Source organism: Zootoca vivipara, chromosome 8, assembly GCF_963506605.1.
Source record: "Zootoca vivipara chromosome 8, rZooViv1.1, whole genome shotgun sequence".
Lineage (NCBI taxonomy): Eukaryota > Metazoa > Chordata > Lepidosauria > Squamata > Lacertidae > Zootoca > Zootoca vivipara.
Genome location: NC_083283.1, coordinates 87,841,487 through 87,863,138, shown reverse-complemented (window position 1 = coordinate 87,863,138; position 21,652 = coordinate 87,841,487). Strand labels below are relative to the sequence as shown.

Below are 21,652 nucleotides of genomic sequence, written 5' to 3'. Positions count from 1 at the left end.
GAGAATCCTTGTCACTTTTTTCCAGGATGACGAGGAACTCTTTGGGTTCTGTCAGTCAATGAGCTACAAATCAACCTACCAGTTACCTTGTCCAACCCACATTTTACTATTTTGACAAAGTCCCCCAAGCCAGAATATTATGCCCCCCCACCTCCCTGAAATATACTGGGAGTCCTGTAGTGACTTCATGCTCTTTATTGCAGCTTGTAAAACAGTGAATGAAATGCCCCCCAATGAGTCCCGCCTGATTGGCTGATTCTGCTTCCCTCCTGGAGCCTGATCGGTCTTTTCCTGCAGGCCAATCAGTTGTTGCATTCTAGGATCCTACTTGCCTATTGTTCTAGGATCCAAGCTTAGTACATAACACTCTCCATCTTCAGCTGCACCTATTTAGCAGAGCTATTTCGCATTCTGCACAGTGTCACTCAACTTATCTAAAAATATGCCATGGGAAAATATAGAAGAGTGCTTCTGAGCATAAGCAGAGTTCCTTTCTCCTGGCCAATTAAAGAGCAAGGCTCCGGGTGTTGCGATAACCCCCACTCTCTTCCTCCCCCCCCCCGGGAATTGCAGCGGAGCCCCCCACCGTCCCTCCCTCGACACAGTTTTGGAACAATTCCTCACGTTCTGCGGAAACTTTGACAGCTCCTGCTTATGAGACCACGTATGTTCCTGTGGCACAGCTGGATTCAACAGGCTGGGGAGGTGGTTTTTTTTTTAAAAAAAAATATATATAAAAAAGTTTAGTTTAGAAACCTAAAGACCCCAAGCGCCCCTTTTCTACCCTCTGGAAACGCCCCTTGCCAGATGCGCCGCCTCCCTGCGCGCCGGTGCTGTCGAGGTTCCCGCAGGAGCCGCAGGCAGAGCCGCCCGAGACGCGGAAAGGATGGCCGAGAGGCTGGAGAAGGTGCCCATCGCCCTGGCCGAGCCGGAGGACGCGGAGCCCGCCCCGATGCCCCCCGTGAGTACGGCTCTCCGCTCCCCTTCTGCCCCCTTGGCTGGCGGAAACTTTTTCCTTTGGCAAAAAGTCCTGCTTCTACCTTACAGACGGAGCACTGTCTGGCGATTTCGGAGGGCTCGGGGGGGGGGGGGGAATGCAGGGGGCGGGGGCGGGACGGGACGGGACGGGACTTTCTTTCCCGGGAAGAGAAAGCCAACTGTTCTCTCCCTCCCCTGGCCAAGGAGCTGGGGGGGGGTCTTTCCTCAGAAGTCTCACACAATGGCAAAAACTGACAGGGGGTCTCTTCTTCTGCTTCTTGGGGAAAAGGGAAGGAGGGTCGCTCACTTAGGAACCCGATTCACTTCTTCCTCTTTCTACTCCCCCCCCCACTCCATTTTGGCACTGAATAATGCTCCAGGCAGTTCTTGTGCAAAGTGCATCGGCTAAGGCACTTCTGGCCTGCCCCCCCCCCCAAAAAAAAGACCAATGCAAATCAGAAAAAATACCTGGCGCACAGTTGGCTGATTGGGCAACTGGCCAGGTGGAAGAAAGTCTAGTTTTAGTTGGAACCTCTCTGACACAGCCAGGACAGGCAAACCTCTGCTCCAAATACTACAGCAAGCTAGTTAACTTGGGTCTGCACTGCACCCAAAGGCCCACCAGCATCAAAATACAAGCTCCCACACGCACACCTCCCAAATGATGGTGCTGCACCTACATTCCACCCTGTGGGATTCAGATCTCTCCCCCATTCCCCCCCCTCCGTGGCCCCATGGACCTTCAGCTGGACGTCAGGATCAAAGCACAAGGATGTGGGGAACCAGCAGTCATTAGTGGAAAAGAAAAGAACATGCTGGAAAAGCTGATTTGGGTAAGGTGCTGGACAACCTGGAACTGGGTCTGATCCAGCAAGGGATTTCTTCAGAGCTTAGTTTTCTTGATCATTGTGAATCATTTCTCTATTATTTTTATACCATCCCTTATCCAGAAGCATCTCAGAGCAGCACACGAAAACACATTTAGAAAACCCATGCAACCAAGCAGTTCAGCAAAGGACTAAAAGGAGCCAAATCTAATCTAAGTCCTCCATCAAATGCCCACCTGAAAAAGATGGAACTTTAATTGCCTTCCAGAGGCCCCATCCTGTGTCACTTTGCAAAGGGCATCAGGGCATTGGCAAAACCTTGAACTGAGCCCCGTAGTGAGTAGGCAGCCAGTACAACTCTGGAAGGACAGATGTTCCCACAGCAATGGGGTGAAGCTCCACTCCATGGTCTACTGGTGGCCACTTGCTTCACATGCAGCTTCTTCACCCAGTGTTGCAGCCACAGCCATCTTCTGCGGCAGGCCCACAAGAGAACATCACAGAAGTCCAAGCTGACAGGATACAATCAATCTGTACCAGGTGCCTGTGATGTTCAGGCAGCCAACATTCCACAGAACCACCTCAACAGCCAGGAAGGCTCTGTGCCAGGGAAGGAGCCCATTTCGCTGCATACCTGAGCAGAGACATACGTCAGTAGCTCTTTAGGAGGGAAACAGGCTACCAGGAAAAATGGCTTCCAGGGACAGGATTTGGTACTTCTTCAAATATGGTAACGGAAGGTGCTGCTCGTCTCTCTCCCCACCCCCACCCCCAGCACACAGTTACCCCTTTGTAAAGCTGCTACTTCCAGATAAATACAGTATGCCAGTGTGGCGTAGTGGTTAAGAGCGGTAGACTTGTAATCTAGTGAACCGGGTTCGCATCCCTACTCCTCCACATGCAGCTGCTGGGTGACCTTGGGGACCTCTCAGCCCCACTCACCTCACAGAGTGTTTGTTGTGGGAGAGGAGGGGAAAGGAGAATGTTAGCCGCTTGGAGACTCCTGAAGGGGAGTGATAAAGCGGGATATCAAATCCAAACTCTTCTTCTTCTACTCAAGATTGTACTGCACAACAGATTGCCTAGAAAGAATGGAGGGACTGGCCCAAGGCCATGTCGTAAGTTCACAGCTGAGGTGGGATTTGAATCCAATATTCATGAAATACATGGAACTTGAACATCAACCCATCGTGGCAAATGGCAGAACACGCCAGTGCCTCTTTTCCCTTTCCACTTGTCACCTCTCCTTGGAAGCAGAAAGGCCAGTCCTCTAAGGGGTTTACTGGGTGGGTGGGTGTATGCACAGGTATCTCATTTCTTATATCATATTAAGATGTTTGGAAGTGGAGCATTTCCCTTACAGGAGGGCTGGTAGGTAGAAATCTGAACAATAGGTAGGTTTGCACCTGCCTGTCTCCCCATTAATGTAGGGGTGTCCACATGATGTCCTCCACACCCTGGACTTTCCCCCTCTAATGAGGAGTTTTTCAACCTTAGGAAGTCTGAAATGGCCATAATTGAACCCAAACCCCTCCCCCACTAATGGACAGCAGACAGGCACAAATCCACATTTTGCTCCAGTGTGGACAAGCCTTTGACCTCTCCCTATCCTCCTGGATGCGAGCCTCTGCCCTCTTTCTTTTCTCTCAGCCTTGTGTAGACCTGCATGTGCACACCCCAAATTCAAAATACCCCCTTCCTTGACTGCTTGGTACTTTTGCTGTAATTTTTAAGAGGGCTGGACGGAATTGTGGCTCACTCTGAGCAAAGGCTTTGTGTGCCCCATATGAACCTCCGTGGCTCGTCCTCCGAATGGGGAGCCTTGGCATGGCCTCTGCCCTCTCTCATTTAAGTCCCTTTGCTTCCCACCCTGCTGTAGGCATACTCAGCTGTGATGGCAAAACCCTCTAGTACAAGGCGGCTGCTCAGGATTGGAGCCATGGTGCTTATCGGTGGAGCCATCCTCCTACTCTTGGGGGCCATGGGAGCCTTTTACTATTGGAAGGTGACTGACAAAGAGGTGAGAAATGAGGGATTTGTTTGGATTTTGTTTGGATCAGATACATTGGGCTCAGGGCTACCTCTGACTGGGCCATGAATGAAAGTTAACCATATTCACCAACAGTGTCTGAAGCTACCAACGCACCCCTAAGCTGCTCTCCCCACAGTGCCCCAAACCATTCTAGGAAATAAGGACTGTGTGCAGGAGACACCTGGTTTTTTAAACAAGGCCAGGTCTTGGACTGTACTCTGTGTGCTTCTAGGATCCATTTCAGGGGCCAGGATCCGTAAATGTGATGCTGGTACCTTTTCATGTGTGAAGAAAATGCAAGACAAGCAGCAGTTGTGGAACCAGACCCTGCACTGGAAATTGTCTAGTTACAGGTAGGTAGCCGTGTTGGTCTGACGTAGTAAAAAAAAACCAAACAAAAAAAAAAACCAGTAGCACCTTAGAGACCAACTAAGTATCTGAAAAAGTGTGCATGCACACGAAAGCTCATACCTATGACAAACTTTTGTTGTTGTTGTTTAGTCATCAGGGCAGTCTCGAGCAGATCATGCGCCCTGGCGCTGAGGGGCGGAGATCGCTCTGGCGCCCCTGCCCTCGCAGGGCGCAGCATGGTTTCCGCGCGGCTTTGCCGCGCGGCGCCCGGCCTACTGGCCCGGTGCCCTGGCGCACCGCATCACCAGGGGGCTACATAGAGCCGGCCCTGTTAGTTGTCTAGTTGTGTCCGACTCTTCGTGATCCCATGGACCATAGCACGCCAGGCACTCCTGTCTTCCTCTGCCTCCCGTAGTTTGGTCAAACTCATGTTTGTAGCTTCAAGAACACTGTCCAGCCATCTCGTCCTCTGTCGTCCCCTTCTCCTTGTGCCCTCCATCTTTCCCAACATCAGGGTCTTTTCCAGGGAGTCTTCCCTTCTCATGAGGTGGCCAAAGTATTGGAGCCTCAGCTTCACAATCTGTCCTTCCAGTGAGCACTCAGGGCTGATTTCCTTAAGAACGGATAGGTTTGATCTCCTTGCAATCCATGGGACTCTCAAGAGTCTCCTCCAGCACCAAAATTCAAAAGCATCAATTCTTCGGCGATCAGCCTTCTTTATGGTCCAGCTCTCACTTCCATACATCATTACTGGGAAAACCATAGCTTTAACTATACGGACCTTTGTCTAGGTTTGTCATTGCTTTTCTCCCAAGAAGCAGGCATCTTTTAATTTCGTGACTGCTGAAGGATTTTTTAAATTTTGTTTTGGAAATTGTCTGTTATCCTTCATTCTCCAAGTGAATAAACTTGTTGATAATCAGAGGGTAGCAGGGGTGCCAGCTTGAATAAAATATTGTGGGGGCCCACTTAAGCCCTGCAGAATCAATCACATGACACAGTGCACACACACTATCTGAATGGAATTCTCGTCCACTTTGGGGGACTCAGTCCCCTCAAATATTTTATTGTGGGGGCCAAAGCCCCCATAGCTGCTATGGAGGGTAGGCTGAATGGAAAACTCGGGTCTATTGTTACCATCTGGTAGCTGTGGCAAATGTGCTGCACTGGGTGGCTTCTTTAGAGTGTCTTCTAGGGCACCTTATTTAAACGTAAAGGACCCCTGACAGTTAAGTCCAGTCGCAGACGACTCTGGGGCTCATCTCACTTTACAGGCCGAGGGAACCGGTGTTTGTCTGCAGACAGTTTTCTGGGTCATGTGGCCAGCATGACTAAGCTGCTTCTGGTGCAATGGAACACCAAAACCAGAGCAGCTCATGGAAACGTCGTTTACCTTCCCGCTGGAGCAGTACCTATTTATCTACTTGCACTTTGACGTGCTTTCAAACCAGAGCAGCACACGGAAACACCGGTTACCTTCCCGCTGGACCAGTACCTATTTATCTACTTGCACTGGTATGCTTTCAAACTGCTAGGTTGGCAGGAGCTGGGACAGAGCAATGGGAGCTCACCCCATCATGGGCATTTGAACCGCCAACCTTCTGATCGGCAAGCCCTAGGCTCTGTGGTTTAGAGACCACAATGCCACTCACGCCCTTTGAGCCTTATTTACTGTGCCTCTAATTCACAACATAATTCAACAAGAGTTTCTGTGGTATATAAGGCAGATCTTGTGCTTTAATTATTAGTCTCCAGCAATGTGTTGTGGACAAAGCTGCAGTTTTAAAACTCCAGATCCGAATGTTTCCGTTTTGAACACAGAGATGTCCCTTATTCTGTCAGGTTTCATTTACAATTCAGCCAGCAAAGTTTCAATAAGAAACACAAACTGCCTTAAGATTTCTTCCTGGGAGTTTGCCAAGGTCTTTAGATATTTTATTTCCTCTCATTCTGGCATGGAGATTTCTTCTCTGCTGCTCTTTTACAGCCATAGCAGAATAGAAGGTGCTACTAGGAATTAAAATAAATAAGTGATATATCTGCACGCAGCAGATACAATCCAAGCACAATTGCTCACAATTCACCACGGTCCCCTTTCTCCATTCTAGGCCTGGCGTTCCACATTAAAGTAAGTAGGATCTCTAGAAATGTTTGGATTGTTGACTTTAATTTTGTATATTTTGGTTAAAAGAAAAATACTACCGGTAGGTATAATAGAATTTCTTGGATGCCTTGACCCAAGTTTGGGAAAAATACTTTTTGGTAAGTGAGCCCTAGCAGAGATTTAAAATCGGAAAATATGCAGCCAAGTAAAGAGTGGAAATTAGAATGTCCCCTTCTAAGTTCCCCACTTCCCTTAGCAAACAAAGAGACCATACATTTGGTAAGTGAAAATAGTTTACTTACAGCTCTTTGGAGGCTCTTGTGCTTTTCCATACAGCATCAAGAAAATACAGGAAGTTTAGCTTAAGTTCCAAAGTTGTGAATTTCTAAATATATATACAGTGGAAACACAAAGGCGGCTTGTTTAAGCCAGCGTTTCTCAACCACTGTTCTGGCTGGTGTGCGGCGACGAGAAGGGCGATTTGCATTGTCACGTGCCTGGCGGCCGCCAATAATCAGCACTAACCCGCCGGAAAGCAATATTTCTCCTCCTCTTTCCCAAAGCTCAATGCAAACAAGCCTGGCGGCCGCCAATACACAACACTGACCCACCGGACGGCTTGTGAAGCCTTATTACAGGAGATTGCAACCAACACAGCAATTGGCAAGTGTTTCTTACAGTCATAATTATAGTCAATATAGGGCGGCACAGAGTTAAATTTTTTAACTTTTTTAATGGTGGTGTGCCTCGTGATTTTTTTCACGGAACAAGTGTGCTGTGGCCCAAAAAAGGTTGAGAAACACTGGTTTAAGCCACACAGCCTAAGCTTGGAGCATCCAGTTAAGACCTCCTTACTGGTAGGTTTCATATGGTGGGAGAGAGAGAGCAAAGTGTTTGGTACAGTGGTACCTCTACTTACAAATTTAATGCGTTCCAAACGCACATTCGTAAGTCGAAAAAAATTGTAAGTTGAATCCCATAGGAATGCATTGGGAGAAAAAAATCGTAAGTAGAAGCAACCCTATCTAAAAATTTGTAAGTAGAAAAAATCCTATCTAAACTGCATCCAAGATGGTGGACAGAGCTCCATTCGTAAGTAGAAACATTTGTAAGTAGAGGTACCACTGTAGTCCTTTTTCCCAAGGTGAGGGAGAGTGACCTAGCTAAGCCTGGAAGGACAGCTTACTCTATGGTCTTAACCCCTTCATGCAAGAATAGAGTTAAGCATGTTGGTTGTATGAGGCTGATTTATCCCACATGGATAACTGGATGAAATGGCAAAAGAAACATTTTGAAATCTAGCATCCAGCAGCATCCAGGTGCCAATTTTTTTTATTTCATTGAATTTATATCCCATCCTTCCTCCCAAAAGAGCCCAGGCAGTAATTCCAACCACACATATATCCTGACATTTAAATAATTTGTGCCAGGTTTATAATGGCAAACTTTGATATTTAGATGTCCTGCTTTAACCCTTTCTTATCAGTTAATGTTTTAAAAGCACTAAAACTGAAACAGAGTCCCAGAAGGAGTTCTTTAAAACAACATTTCCCCTCAAACTTGGCGTGTAGGTTGGGGGGGGGGGTATTCTTCAGGCAGAAGAAGAAGAAGAAGAAGAAGAAGAAGAAGAAGAAGAAGAAGAAGAAGAAGAAGAAGAAGAAGAAGAAGAAGAAGAAGAAGAAGTTTATTACTTATACACCACCCATTTAGCCGGGCCTCCCCAGCCACTCTGGGCAGCTTCCAACAGAATATTAAAAACACAGTAAAACATCAAACATTAAAAACTTCCCTAAACAGGGCTGCCTTCAGATGTCTTCTAGAAGTCAGATAGTTGTTTATCTCTTTGACATCTGGTGGGAGGGCATTCCACAGGACAGGCACCACCACCGAGAAGGCCCTCTGCCTGGTTCCCTGTAACCTCACTTCTTGCAGAGAGGGAACTGCCAGAAGGCCCTCGGCACTGGACCTCAGTGTCCGGGTTGAATGATGGGGGTGGAGACGCTCCTTCAGGTATACTGGGTCAAGGCTGTTTAGGGCTTTAAAGGTCAGCACCAACGCTTTGAATTGTGCTCAGAAATGTGCTCAGACCCGGGAGCCAATGCAGGTCTTTCAGGACTGGTGTTCATGGTCTCGGCAGCCACTCCCAGTCACCAGTCTAGCTGCCACATTCTGGATTAGTTGTAGTTTCCAGGTCACCTTCAAAGGTAGCCCCACGTAGAGCACATTGCAGTAGACCAAGCGAGAGATAACTAGAGCATGCACCACTCTGGTGAGACAGTCCACAGGCAGGTAGGGTCTCAGCCTGCGTACCAGATGGAGCTGATAGACAGCTGCCCTGGACACAGAATTGACCTGTGCCTCCATGGACAGCTGTGAGTCCAAAATGACTCCCAGGCTGCGCACCTGGTCCTTCAGGGGCACAGTTACCCCATTCAGGACCAAGGAGTCCTCCACACCTGCCCATCCCGTCCCCCCAAAACAGTACTTCTGTCTTGTCAGGATTCAACCTCAATCTGTTAGCCACCATCCATCCTCCAACCGCCTCCAGGCACTCACACAGGACCTTCACTGTCTTCACTGGTTCTGATTTAAAGGAGAGGTAGAGCTGGGTATCATCTGCATACTGATGAACACCCAGCCCAAACCCCCTGATGATCTCTCCCAGTGGCTTCATATAGATGTTAAAAAGCATGGGGGAGAGGACTGAGCCCTGAGGCACCCCACAAGTGAGAGCCCAGGGGTCTGAACACTCATCCCCCAACACCACTTTCTGAACACGGACCAGGAGGAAAGAGCGGAACCACTGTATAACAGTGCCCCCAGCTCCCAGCTCCTCTAGACAGTCCACAAGGATGTTATGGTCGATGGTGTAAAAAGCCACTGAGAGATCCAGCAGGACTAGGAAACAGCTCTCACCTTTGTCCCTAGCCCGCCAGAGATCATTAGCCAGTGTGACCAAGGCAGTTTCAGTCCCATGATGAGGCCTGAATCCCGACTGGAAGGGATCCAAATGGTCCGCTTCTTCCAGGCATGCCTGGAGTTGTTCAGCAACCACCCACTCAATCACCTTGCCCAAGAATGGGAGATTTGAGACTGGGCGATAGTTGGCCATATTGGCTGAGTCCAAAGATGGTTAAAAAAAAAAAAGATGCAGCCCAATAGCAGGAGTACCAATCTTCTTGGACAGTTTGCACATATAATTTTGTGCCACATTGCAGAAAACCATTATGGGGCAGATGGAGCCTTTTACTTGCACATGGACAGCCTTCCCCAACATAGTGCCATGTAGATATTTAGGACTACAACGCCCTTCAGTCCCAGCCACCATATTGGGAGTTTTAGTCCAAAACACCTGGAGGATACCAGGTTGGAGAAGGCCATAATGGTTTCCCACAACCCTAAGCCTTTGCCCTAAACCTTGGGCAAGTGCCCAAGGCATAAAAGGTCCCAGAGGGTGCACTAAGACATCACTCACATGATGCAACTGGGCATCAAGGACCATAGAAGGTATCTGTCAGCCTTGAATTTAACTTATTTAGCTTTACTATAATTGGACATTGCCTTTCTGTTACCTCTTGAAAACATTTTAAGGTCATAGAAGTTGGTAGTAATCTGCATATTCCATAGTGTGATTAAGACTTCAGCAGGAGGGCCTGCCTTGCATCCTGAAACTTTTTGGCCCTTGGATTTCATCAGCATCTAGGGGTGAACCATTCTAATGGCTGGAAAGCAGGCAGAGTTATCTTTCTCGCAGATGAAATGGTAACTGGCTATCTAAACCTCACCAGGATCTGACCATGACAATGAAGCCAAAGAAAACCCCTTCACATTCAAATCACCATCTCTCAGTACAGACAAGAATAGCAAGTGAGGATTTGACGCATCATGAGTTTTGGGACGATAACATTTTGAGAGCCATCCTAGTAGAACATCTAACCTGTAGTCTTTGATACCAGATCTAGTTAGTTAGGTTTCTACCAAAGTCTTTCCCCCCCTTTTCAATCCTAGGTCTACAATATCCATTACATGATGAGTATTAATGGGAAGGCACAAGAGGTGTCAATGGAAATAGATCCTGGGAACAACCTGGAAACCTTTAAAACTGGAGGTGGTGGGGAAGAGGCTATTGAAGTTCACGATTTTCAGAATGTAAGTATGGTTGGCTGAATTTTTTTTGGAGGGGGGAGTATCCCAAGAAGGAATGGAGGAAGCAGTGGTGAAGTTTGGGCTTTCAAATTTCAGCAGTGCCCTGTATGATGCCAAAATTTGACACACACCCCTCCACCTCTTGCCTTCCATTCTAAGTCATTGTTGCAGCCCACTCTTGGCTTGGCTCCCAGGCCTGGCAAACCAGTGGCATTCCCCTCAGGTTGCATTTGGAGTGAAAGCACCAAGGCAGCAGTGGGTGGGGAAGAAGAGAGAAGAACTCTCCGATGGACATGGAAATTATTTATTAGGCTCACTGTTCATTTCAGTTGGGGTCCACCTTGGCTGCCATGTACAGAATTTTCAAAAAATCATTTAACAAAAATTATATGCCACTTGATTGTAAATAGAACCTCTGAGCACTTAATCAAAAATGCTGGGGAGGGGGGAGGTAAAAGCGTCTCTGATTATTCTCCTTGGCCTCTCCAATGGCCTATGATACCACTGACCATTGAATCCTTCTGTGAAGACTGTGAGCACGGAGAACAGGGCACTGCTGTGCTGGAACAGTGCCTGACCTTGCTAATGGACTGGATGAGAACCAACAACTGACGCTCAGTCCAGCTAAGACTTAAGACATTGTGAGGGGGCGGTTCCTGTGCCCAGATGAGCAAGATTAGTTCTGGATGGGGTTACACTCCCTTGGAAGAAGCAGGTTCACCGCTTGGAGCTACTCCTGGATCCAGTCATGTCATTGGAGACACAAGTGGCCTGAGTGGCACTGAGGGCCTTCTACCAGCTTGGGCTGGAAGCCTGACTGCAGCCCTATCTAGATGGGAATAGCCAGCTGTAATGGCCTTTGCTCTGATAACCTCCAGGTTAGGCTACTGCAATGTGTTGTACATGGGACTGCCTTTTAAGGTGGTTTGGAAATAACAGCTAGTGCAAAATGTGGCTGTTTGAATGTTAACTGTGACAAGAATGTGTGAACATATAACACTGGTTCTATGATTCTATTCTATGATTCTATGATTCCCAGACCCTGAGGCCCTTCTATGTTGAGAGGAAATGCCTTCTCTGAAGTAGCTGACTGTTTGTGGAATGCTATCTCTAGGGAGACCTCCCTTGTCAATATTTTGGTTCCTGGAAAGTCTTCATTTTCCTGGTCATTTGAGAGTACTGGGGATATGGGGTGGGTGGGGGGTGGGGGGCATCTCACCCCGTCAAAATTGGCTAAGATGTATAGAGGGGCTAGTAATATTTGCTGGAGGTGTAAGGTTGAAGTAGGTACTTTTATACGAGAGTACTGGGGATATAATTGCATTGTTAAATCTTTTAAAATACTATTTTATTACTGTACTTTTTACTTGGTAGTGAATAACTTTGGGTCTTTTTTAGTGGGAAGCAAATCATTTTATGTTAAAAGCACTTTTGTATCTTGCAGCAGTTAGGTGGGCACCTCAACCATTTATGTTAATAACATAAATGTCTGTCTTTCTAGGGCGTAAGTGGAATTCGTTTTTCTGGAGGAGAAAAATGCTACATTAAAGCCCAAGCTAAATCTCACATCCCTGAAGTCAGTGCAATGATCAAAGAGAGACTTTCTTTGGATCTGGTAGGTAGTCACCAAAAATATGCTTACACTGACGACACAGCTATGTTTGAAGGCTTGTCAAGTGCAAGGGATTTAGAAAGGCTTTGTGATGGGAAGTGTGAGGGGAAGTGTGAAAACACCAAAAAGCAGCTGGGAAGGTTTGGGAAGGTTTGGGCTGCTCTTGAAGGTGCTCCTCCCTTTTGGGCTAAGCTCTGCTGCTGCTGCCTGGCATATTCCAGGAGAGGTGCTCAGTGAAAGGCCTTGGGACTGGCGCTTAGAGGTGCTCCCCCTCAAGGGTGGCCCATCCCATTTCACCACCTGAGGCGAAAGGGAAATGTGCTGCCTCCTGCCCCCCCCCCCCCCCGCCACCAGAACGCCTCTGGAATGAGGTGTTGCTACTTGTTCCACCCCCCCCCCTGGAGTGGAGAAGACAAGCACCAAGACCTTGCAGAACACCCACCTCTGGCTGAACTTGGCAAGTTGGGGGGGGGGTCCAGAGGCGGCAGAAGTGGTGGGGCAGGTGGGGAGCTTTCTCTTAAGCTTCTGCTGCCTGGAGCAGCTGCTTCGCCCTGACTAATGGATGAGCCAGCTCTGCCCCCCCCTTCTGTAACGGTGCACAGGAGGGGCTTGAGCTGTCCTCTTGGTTCCTCTCAGCTTCTGCCTGGCAGCAGACAGGACTGGGCAGGCACCCAGGGCAGCCTGAGCCCCCTTCCTCCTCCTCCTCCTCCGTGCCTTGGCTTGTTTGCCTTGGAAGCAGGCTGATCCTTGCCACCAGCAGGACTGTGCCTGTATGCCATGGCTTGAAACACCAAAAGAAGCAAACGCATTGCCGGGCTCTGCAGTTGGTCTCTGGACCAGTGGGCAGGCTGGCTCTGATCCTACGCACAAGAAGCTGCCGTGAAGCAAGTCAGTGCAAGGGAAGCCCATCTAAATTTACACCAGATCCAAAGCCCTCTCTGCAGAGTGGGACTGCTGGGTCCTAATCCCCTGGCCCACCTGCAGACAGTGTGCCAAGATGAAGTCCCAAGTCCAGAAGCCAATGCACACAAGCCAAGCCCAAAGATCAGGAAACACAGCAGAGAGTCAGTCCAAGTCCAAGGAAGCCAAGATAGTAGTTCAGCCGTCATTCTCAAAGTAGAAACCTGGGAAGGTCCAAGGCTAATCCCAGGCGAGGTCCCTCAACATGGCAGTTGAGCAGAGAAAGCAGCTCCCTCTGCTGCCTTCGGACACTGTGTCTGACCCTCACCTGCTCTCTGCTTGCCCCAGCTGAGAAATTGCAGGCCTCCTTCCCTACCTGGCCAGCTAGTGAACTAGGTTGCAGACTCTGACCTGCCTCTGCTTCCTGGAGTGTCCCACCCGCTGTTTGTGGGGAGGGGGGCCTCTCTGGGTCTGGGTCCCGCTGCTCGGCTTCCTGTGCACTGGCCTCTGTCCCCTCATTATCCTCTATAACCCCACCTCTCCTTCCCCATCCCCAGCTTGCTCCCGGGTGACCCACTCCCAGCTGAACCCCTCACCAGGATCCTCTTCCTTCACCCTGAAGCCCGGCCAGTTCTGTTGCTGCTTTGCCCAAGCCTGACAGAAGGAAAACAAGTCTTTAAAACAATTCTGTGCCAGGTTACATGACCAAGTTGAACAGGCTTAGGATCCACCTGAGCCCCAGCGCAATCCCTGGTCCCACCTGCATTGCACCCCCAGAACGTCTCTTTTTGGGCCCCAGCCGAGCAAGTGTTTCTTGGGCTGAGCCAGGGTTGGGGACTTGACCTCAGCTGAGCCTAGTTGAGCCAAGACCCAGCTGGCTGAAGATGACCTCCTTCATTAATGATGTCCTTGGAGCCTTATGGCCATAGCTGCCAAGTTTTCCCTTTTCTCGCGAGGAAGCCTATTCAGCATAATGGAAAATCCCTTTAAAAAAGGGATAACTTGGCAGCTATGCTTATGGCCAGTAGGAAAACTGCAGGGGGGGGGGGACTGAGCAAATGAGAGAGCTTTTGGCATGGAAGGCATGAGAGAGAAGCGTTGCAGGGGGAATTGTTTCCTGCCACTGAGGGAACTGGGTAGTCAGAAGTTTCTTTAGGATGCACCAATTAGGAATGGTTTAAATTTTAGTGAGAATATGAGGTGCATAGTGTGCATTGGAACCTCAGAATATGAGGTTAGGTTTAATCACCCTAGAGATCCATTTTATGATACTGTGAAAGATTTGGTTTGGACTGGATACAGCTTCCAGTTCCACTGTTAAGCTAATATGATAGCTCTGATTAAAAGTCTTGTTCAGTGAAAGCAATTATATTGACCCAAAGCTTGCAGTGCAAGTTAAAGAGAGAGAGCCTTCGTTTGGAAGTGCCCCCTGGAGGTCTTTTCATTCTCATCTTCAAAGCAGTGTTGGAAAATGGCACTGATTGAACTAGAAACTTGAAAGAATCCAAATATTATTATTTTTTACACAAGAGAGCTGCTATTCTGTAGTTGCACTGCAGGAAACACTAAAATGGAAGCAGAGGATAAAATTCAGATTGCCCTCTGAGATCACTTTAAGTACCACACACTAGATCAGTTTTTATTTAGCCAAGTTGTTTGCACAATGCCATTATTGATTTTGTAACTGGCTCCTAGGCTCTCTAGCTAGTGATATTTTTAAAAAAGGTTTTATCCCCTTCTTTTGCCATTTTAAAATAATAATAAAAATAATCTGTGAAAGCTTTTTAGAAATAAAAATAACTGAATGGATGCGGAGGTGGGGGTGGAGTGGACTCCAGAAAACCAAATTACCTCCTACTGGAAATAAACCACTTTCTGGTTTTTGCAAATGCTAGTTTAATTGGCCATTTTATATTCAATATCTACTACAATGAAATGTGCACCAAGACAGGATATAATCCTGTGCTTTTCTTCTGCTGTAAGTGCAAAAATTGTTGAAATGCAACACTAAAGTAACAGAGACAGTCAGAAGAGTCATGAAACGAGGAAAGTTTAGTGTTTCTGCAAAGGCGTTAGGTTGACTGAATTACCCATCCTGTGCATTTGTGCTTTCAAACACCAGCATACCACCCAACATTCCTCAGATGAAAATAGGGACATTTTCATCTGAGAAATGTTGGAGGGTATGCTGCCCCTTTGGCGTCTGGCCCCAGGCGTTCTCCCCCCGCCTCTTCCAGGATCGTGGAGGGTGGCGATTTCTGAGCAAAGGCTCAGCACAGAGGCTGACGGGCTACAGTGCCCCCCACCAGTGACCAGAGGAGGTTCACCAGAAGCAGTTCCTGCCATGGTCAGCCTCAACAAATGGTCAACACCCGTTGTCCAAAGGCAGCAAAGCGTGGCAGTTGATCATGTGGGTGAATGTCCAGTGGCGATGCCAAGCCTGTTGCACTGTAATCAATAAAATTGTGGCCTCCTTTAATCCAGCACCAGGTTGTGTTTGCTCCCATTAAGGTCTTCCCTTAACTGTGGGACCCAGAACCCCCACCAGAGTGGCTAGCAAAAGTGCCTCTTTCCCGGCACCTGGTTGCCTTTAATTTTATTCTGAGTTTTTCTTTGAAAATAGAGTTTCTTGGGACACCTTGCCAGCCCAGCCAGCTCCCATTCATCCACATGAGATGATTTCCTGGCCCTGGGCTGGGGGAATCATCTCAGCCGAATGCTTCTGTCTGCCATATATATGCCTGGATTCGTGCGCTTAGGCTTTTGGTGTGACTGTAGGATGTAGGTTAAGTTTTAGGATGTTATAGTGTAAAAAGTTGACTAAGTTTAAATTTTGAAAACGGTCAAAGATGATTAGAACTGAAATTCAGATGGGAGGGTTTGGGGAAAGTCATCCAAAGCTGTTTAGAAAAGGTTATGAATTGTAAGATTTATTTGTATGTTATTTTTGTGTGTGTGTGTGTGTGTGTGTGTGTGTGTGTGTGTGTGTGTATATATATATATATATATATATATATATATATATATATATGTATGCCTGGATCCGTGCTGACTTGCAGTGCAGGGGCTTCCACTGCCTAATCTCCCTCACAGTTCTGGGGCATGCACAGAATTCCAGCTGAACTGAGCTCCTCATGAACACTCAGTCCTGAGGTTTCTGTCTTCTAGAAACAGTGCACATAATTCTAGACAGAAAAGCAAAATTCATAATTCAAGTTGTTCCAGGGAGTAAGTGAGAGAAGCACATAACTAACAGCCATGTAGTGTGTGCAAGATTCTTGGTCGGAGATGTGTGCAAATTGATTTTTCAACCTGCAGGATACTATGGAGGTGATAGCATCATGATGGCACCCAAAATCTTCCATGACTGAATAACTTCATCATTACTGCAGCCAGAACACACGTTGTCATAGCTTTTACGCACTTGAGGGATCCCTAAACAGTTAATAATCCCGCCAAGAAAACACCCTTTAAAAATGTTTTAAAGTGTCTTTTTAAAAAAGTGAAGCCAATTTCACTCTTTCCCTTAAACCTAATAAGACCAGCTCCTGGTAACAGCTAATCTCAAATGGAACTGAAATTGGAAAGAATGAAAGTAACCTGAAATGTTCTTTCTTTGCTGAATCCTTGACTATTATTAGCACCCAATTTCACATGCAACACATACCATACCTTTTGTCAAATTAACAGATTTGTTTATCTCCTTTTACAGGAAGGTGAAATTATGCCAGCTAAATTTGCTGAAAATTCGCTAATATGGGTCACTGCAGGTCAACCCATAAAGAACAAAAATTTTCTGAGTCCCAAAATTTTAGAGCTCTGTGGAGATCTACAGATATTCTGGCTTCGCCCATCCTATCCAAAAGGTAACATCTATTTAACAGAGTGCACCCAGTTCCTTTAAATCCTAGACTTGAGCCACCTTTGCCCATCCAAATTAATTTCATTCTGGGGGAGGCCTGAGGAGATCCTAGAGCCAGACAAGGCAGTCTCCTGGCTTATACTGAATCAGAGCCCTTGGCTATCCAGCCCAGTGCCATCTGTTCTGAGAGCCACATAGACCCTATGAGGAAAGGTTACATTTGGCACTTTTTAGTGTAGAAAAAAGACAAACTATTTTTCTGCTGTCGTCGGGATTTGGAGCCCCTCCAGCCTCCCCAGTGGTGCAGAGGCACTTGATCTGTTGTTTAGAGATGCAGCTGTTATGCGTGATGCACCCGTGTAAAGAACATTGCTGGACAAAGGAAGTAATTGAATTTCAACTCCTTTAGCCTAGTGGGTTCTTTCAACCAGCGCTTAGCTGAACCTATTTAAATGAGTCATGTACCCCAATGTCTGTCTGCAGTCGGGCGGAGAAAAAAGAGAGAAGCTACGCGGAAAGCACGCCAAGCTCAGTCAAACTTGGCTCTGGATCAGTCCAACGCAGCTGCTGAAGAGGTGAATACGAGGCCACGAACCACCCAGCGGACTCAGCAGCGTAGATGGCAGTCTAACGCTACCCGGACTTCTGAGCAGGACACCCAGCCAGCCTTTAACCCAGACAATCCTTACCATGTGAGTATTTGTTAGCAATGGAATACATCTGCACTCTTGGTCAATGTGCATCTCCCCAGGCGCTTCTACAGAACGGGGCGTTCTGAAACCGCCTCATTCTTCCATCTTCTGGTCCTGACCAAACAGTTGAGCCAGGAGAGAGCGGTCAGCCAGTCACTGACTTAGGTGAGCCGAGGTTTCTACTCTGTGCAGTTAGGATTGTATTTCCGATGAAAAATACATTGCTGAGCCTTCTGCATGACAAGGAGGGAGCATCTGTTTACAGTAGGCAAAAAAATGAAACACCCCATAATTGGTTCCTGGAAGGACATGGACTGCATCTGGGTGCTTGTAAGCAACAAGAGAAAAGGGAAGACAGCACAAGAGCAAGGATCAGGGCCAAACTCTGTAGCTCTGCCCAAGGTGCTCCATGTTTTCCCCTCGATGGCTGGGCAGAGCATGTGAGAAGGGGCCTTCCCTCCTATACCTGTCCACACACAAAGGCATCTCTGGAATCTGACACACTAACCAAGAGGCAGGAATATGAAAAACCAGCATCTGATAGCTGACCAGGATGCATGAGGGGACCACGGCAGAACTAGCTCATTCTCGGGGTCTTGGAACAGAAAACTGAGGTGAAACGCCTCTAGGGATTTCAGTATTGGACCCGCCTTTCCACCAGTCTTTCACATGCAGCAGCCTGACTGAAGTGTATGGTGGACCTAGTTTCCACAGGAAGCTCTTGGCAAAAAGCCAACTGTGCCAGTTATTGCAATAATCCTGTACAGTCCTCAAAAGTTAATCTCAGTGGTTTGAGTTTAAGGGGGGATACAAGATAAAAATTAGCGCATTATATTAATTAATAATAAATTGCGTTTTCTGTCAGATAACAGAAGATACTGACAAAAATGCAGTTGGCAAGTGAAAAGGCAGCCTATTTGTGGTAACATGATATGCATTCTCTTCATAGTTCTTTCACTATTTCTTTTAAAAAATAAGATTAACCAAGTCAGCAAAGAGCAAAGATGAACACCTGCCAGGAAAACAAATACTAGCCAACAACATAACCCAGGCATGGCCAAACTTGGCCCTCCAGCTGTTTTGGGACTACAATTCCCATCATCCCTGACCACTGGCCCTGTTAGCTAGGGATCATGGGAGTTGTAGGCCAAAACATCTGGGGGGCCGCAGTTTGGGGGTGCCTGGCTTAACCAGATGTTTCTCCATATCACTGCTGCCCTCCTTATCCAAGGACCCTGGAAAGCTGAGATCAACTTCAGAAGGGTAAATGTTGCCCTGGTTTCCCCTCTGTGCTTCACCCCCAACTTTCTCTCTCCTGATCATCCATTTTCTCTCAGTTCTACTATAACTACCTCTCTGTAAGCAGTAGTCAGTAGCTGAAAGCATTTGCTGTGTTAAATTGAAGAAACTCAGTCAATGGGAAACTGCACTGATCTGCTAATTTAAAGGAAACTCAATTATTGGGAGGCGGGTTGCATAATGTTCTAGTCACCATCAAAGAGACCCTCTACGCCAGTGATGGCCAAACCTGGCCCTCCAGCTGTTTTGGGACTACAATTGCCATCATCCCTGACCACTGGTCCTGTTAGCTAGGGATGGTGGGAGTTGTAGTCCCCAAACAGCTGGAGGGCCAAGTTTGGCCATCACTGTTCTATGCCCATGCTGCTTGCCCAAGGCCCGTTTCCCCAATCACCACTCACATTTCACTATTAAGAAGTTACACTGACTTTCTCAGCACCTGCTGCTGTAATAGGACTACTTTCCCATTGCATTCCTCACTTAAGTGTACAACCGAATAAGGCTTGAGTGGCTGAAAACAAGTAAATCAGTTTCAGTATTATACTTCTAAAGATCAGGCTGGAATCTAGAGGTCAGCTACATCCTCTTTGAAATCCAATTTAAGAGCAACTGAATCTGTGAATTATGCTCATGGTGAATTCTTGCTATTTTATGATACATGATGAAATATACCACTGAAAAACTGTGCTTGTTATATTTCAACTTTCAGCAGCTGGAAGGGGGTGAAGGGATGACCTTTGACCCACGGCTAGACCATGAAGGAGTCTGCTGCATTGAGTGCCGGCGGAGCTACACACATTGCCAGCGGATCTGTGAGCCTCTCCTGGGATATTACCCGTGGCCTTATAACTACCAAGGCTGCCGGTCTGCTTGCCGGCTGATCATGCCCTGCAGCTGGTGGGTTGCTCGCATCTTGGGGGTGGTGTGAAGGAAGAGGGAAGTGCAGGAGGAGAAGCAAGAATATCTCTGCAAGGGCCTCTGTTTGTATGTATGTTAAATTACCCCAGAAAATGACACTGGCTGATGTAGATGTAAGTAAAGTTAAAACCTCATGTTAATGTTTTATTAGTTTTACAAATAAAGTATTGGAAACCTAGAAGCCTTCTTGAAAATAATCACCTCCAAGACCTGCTGAAAGTGAAAAATAAAAAAGAAATCTTATACATTCTGAGCCAGATCAACTCCTCTGCCCTTAAAAATTCATCCTCTCCTGCCCAAGCTGTCTGTTATGAAATAGATGTGAACATTTGTCCAATTAGATTACTAGACCTAATGCTTCGGGGAGTAGCTTTCAACTATGTAGCACTTGACAAATAAATAAAAAGTGAAGCTGTTCTTTGTTGTATTCATATAGAACCAGAGGATAATTAAGAAGCTGATTCTAAGCTGTCAGAAACCAATTACAACACTTTTCTCACTGAGCAGCTGGAGGGGGGGGGGATGTGGGTGTCACAGATTCTTCCACGGTGATTTAGCAGAGATGCTCAAAGTCTCAGGTTCTTCACTGCAGTATATTTACTAGAATCTTTCAGAGGTTCTTGCGGCTGCTCTTGAGTAACGACGCTCCACACCTGCTTGTCTTTAAGGTGTTTTTATTGTGCATTCTATTTACAGTGCAAAGAGTCTGGAAAACATGTCTGCCAAGTCCGAGTCAGAACCTCGCAATGGCTTCTTTCTGTTTCACGCCCAACATAACAGCTTGGGAACCCCAAAGCACCTCCCTCTTGTCCTACGGGGTGCCGTGAGCCTCAATTCAGGCTTCGGAGGGAAGGGCCATCCTTCTGACTGCTCTCCCGTCATTTCCTCCCCAGCTGCCTCCTTCTCTACTCGGTGTTGAGGCTCTTTGACGCTGCTAGAGCTTCTTCCCTCCCTCTCTGCTTCCTGACTCCTGTAATCTGATCTGCTGCTGGACTTACTGCTCTGAGAGGAACTCAATCTGATGAGGGGGGGGCTGTTCCCTATAAGCCCCTCCCCCTTACAGAATCATAGAGTTGGAAGAGACCACAAGGGCCATCCAGTCCAACCCCCTGCCAAGCAGGAAACACTATCAAAGCATTCCTGACAGATGGCTGTCAAGCCTCCGCTTAAAGACCTCCAAAGAAGGAGACTCCACCACACTCCTTGGCAGCAAATTCCACTGTCGAACAGCTCTTACTGTCAGGAAGTTCTTCCTAATGTTTAGGTGCAATCTTCTTTCTTGTAGTTTGAATCCATTGCTCCGTGTCTGCTTCTCTGGAGCAGCAGAAAACAACCTTTCACCCTCCTCTATATGACATCTTTTTATATATTTGAACATGACCTCTTCTCCAGAACCTTCTCTTCTCCAGGCTAAACATACCCAGCTCCCTAAGCCGTTCCTCATAAGGCATCGTTTCCAGGCCTTTGACCATTTTGGTTGCCCTCTTCTGGACACGTTCCAGCTTGTCTGTATCCTTCTTGAACTGTGGTGCCCAGAACTGGACACAGTACTCCAGGTGAGGTCTGACCAGAGCAGAATACAGTGGTACTATTACTTCCCTTGATCTAGATGCTATACTCCTATTGATGCAGCCCAGAATTGCATTGGCTTTTTTAGCTGCCGCATCACACTGTTGACTCATGTCAAGTTTGTGGTCTACCAAGACTCCTGGATCCTTTTCACATGTACTGCTCTCAAGCCAGGTGTCACCCATCCTGTATTTGTGCCTTTCATTTTTTTTTTTGCCCAAATGTAGTACTTTACATTATTTATTGTGAGCTATATACAAATATCTACAGGCTATGATACAAGCAGTTCATACAAATAAGCAGAGTACCAGGCTGCACCTTAAGGCATGTAGGAAGACTTCTCTCTCTAAACTTCTCTCTCT

The 21,652-nt window shown here is 47.2% G+C and overlaps 1 protein-coding gene across 1 annotated transcript; it reads left to right on the top strand.

Annotated features, from left to right (window-relative positions):
- Window positions 1–852: 852 nt before the first annotated feature.
- CNMD (chondromodulin) lies at window positions 853–20,128 on the top strand. Its single transcript, XM_035101312.2, has 7 exons — window positions 853–961; window positions 3,685–3,825; window positions 10,301–10,441; window positions 11,940–12,053; window positions 16,663–16,816; window positions 17,296–17,504; window positions 19,513–20,128. The coding sequence occupies exons 1-7, from the start codon at window positions 887–889 to the stop codon at window positions 19,729–19,731; spliced, it is 1,053 nt and encodes a 350-aa protein (XP_034957203.2). The 5' UTR covers window positions 853–886; the 3' UTR covers window positions 19,732–20,128.
- Window positions 20,129–21,652: the final 1,524 nt, after the last annotated feature.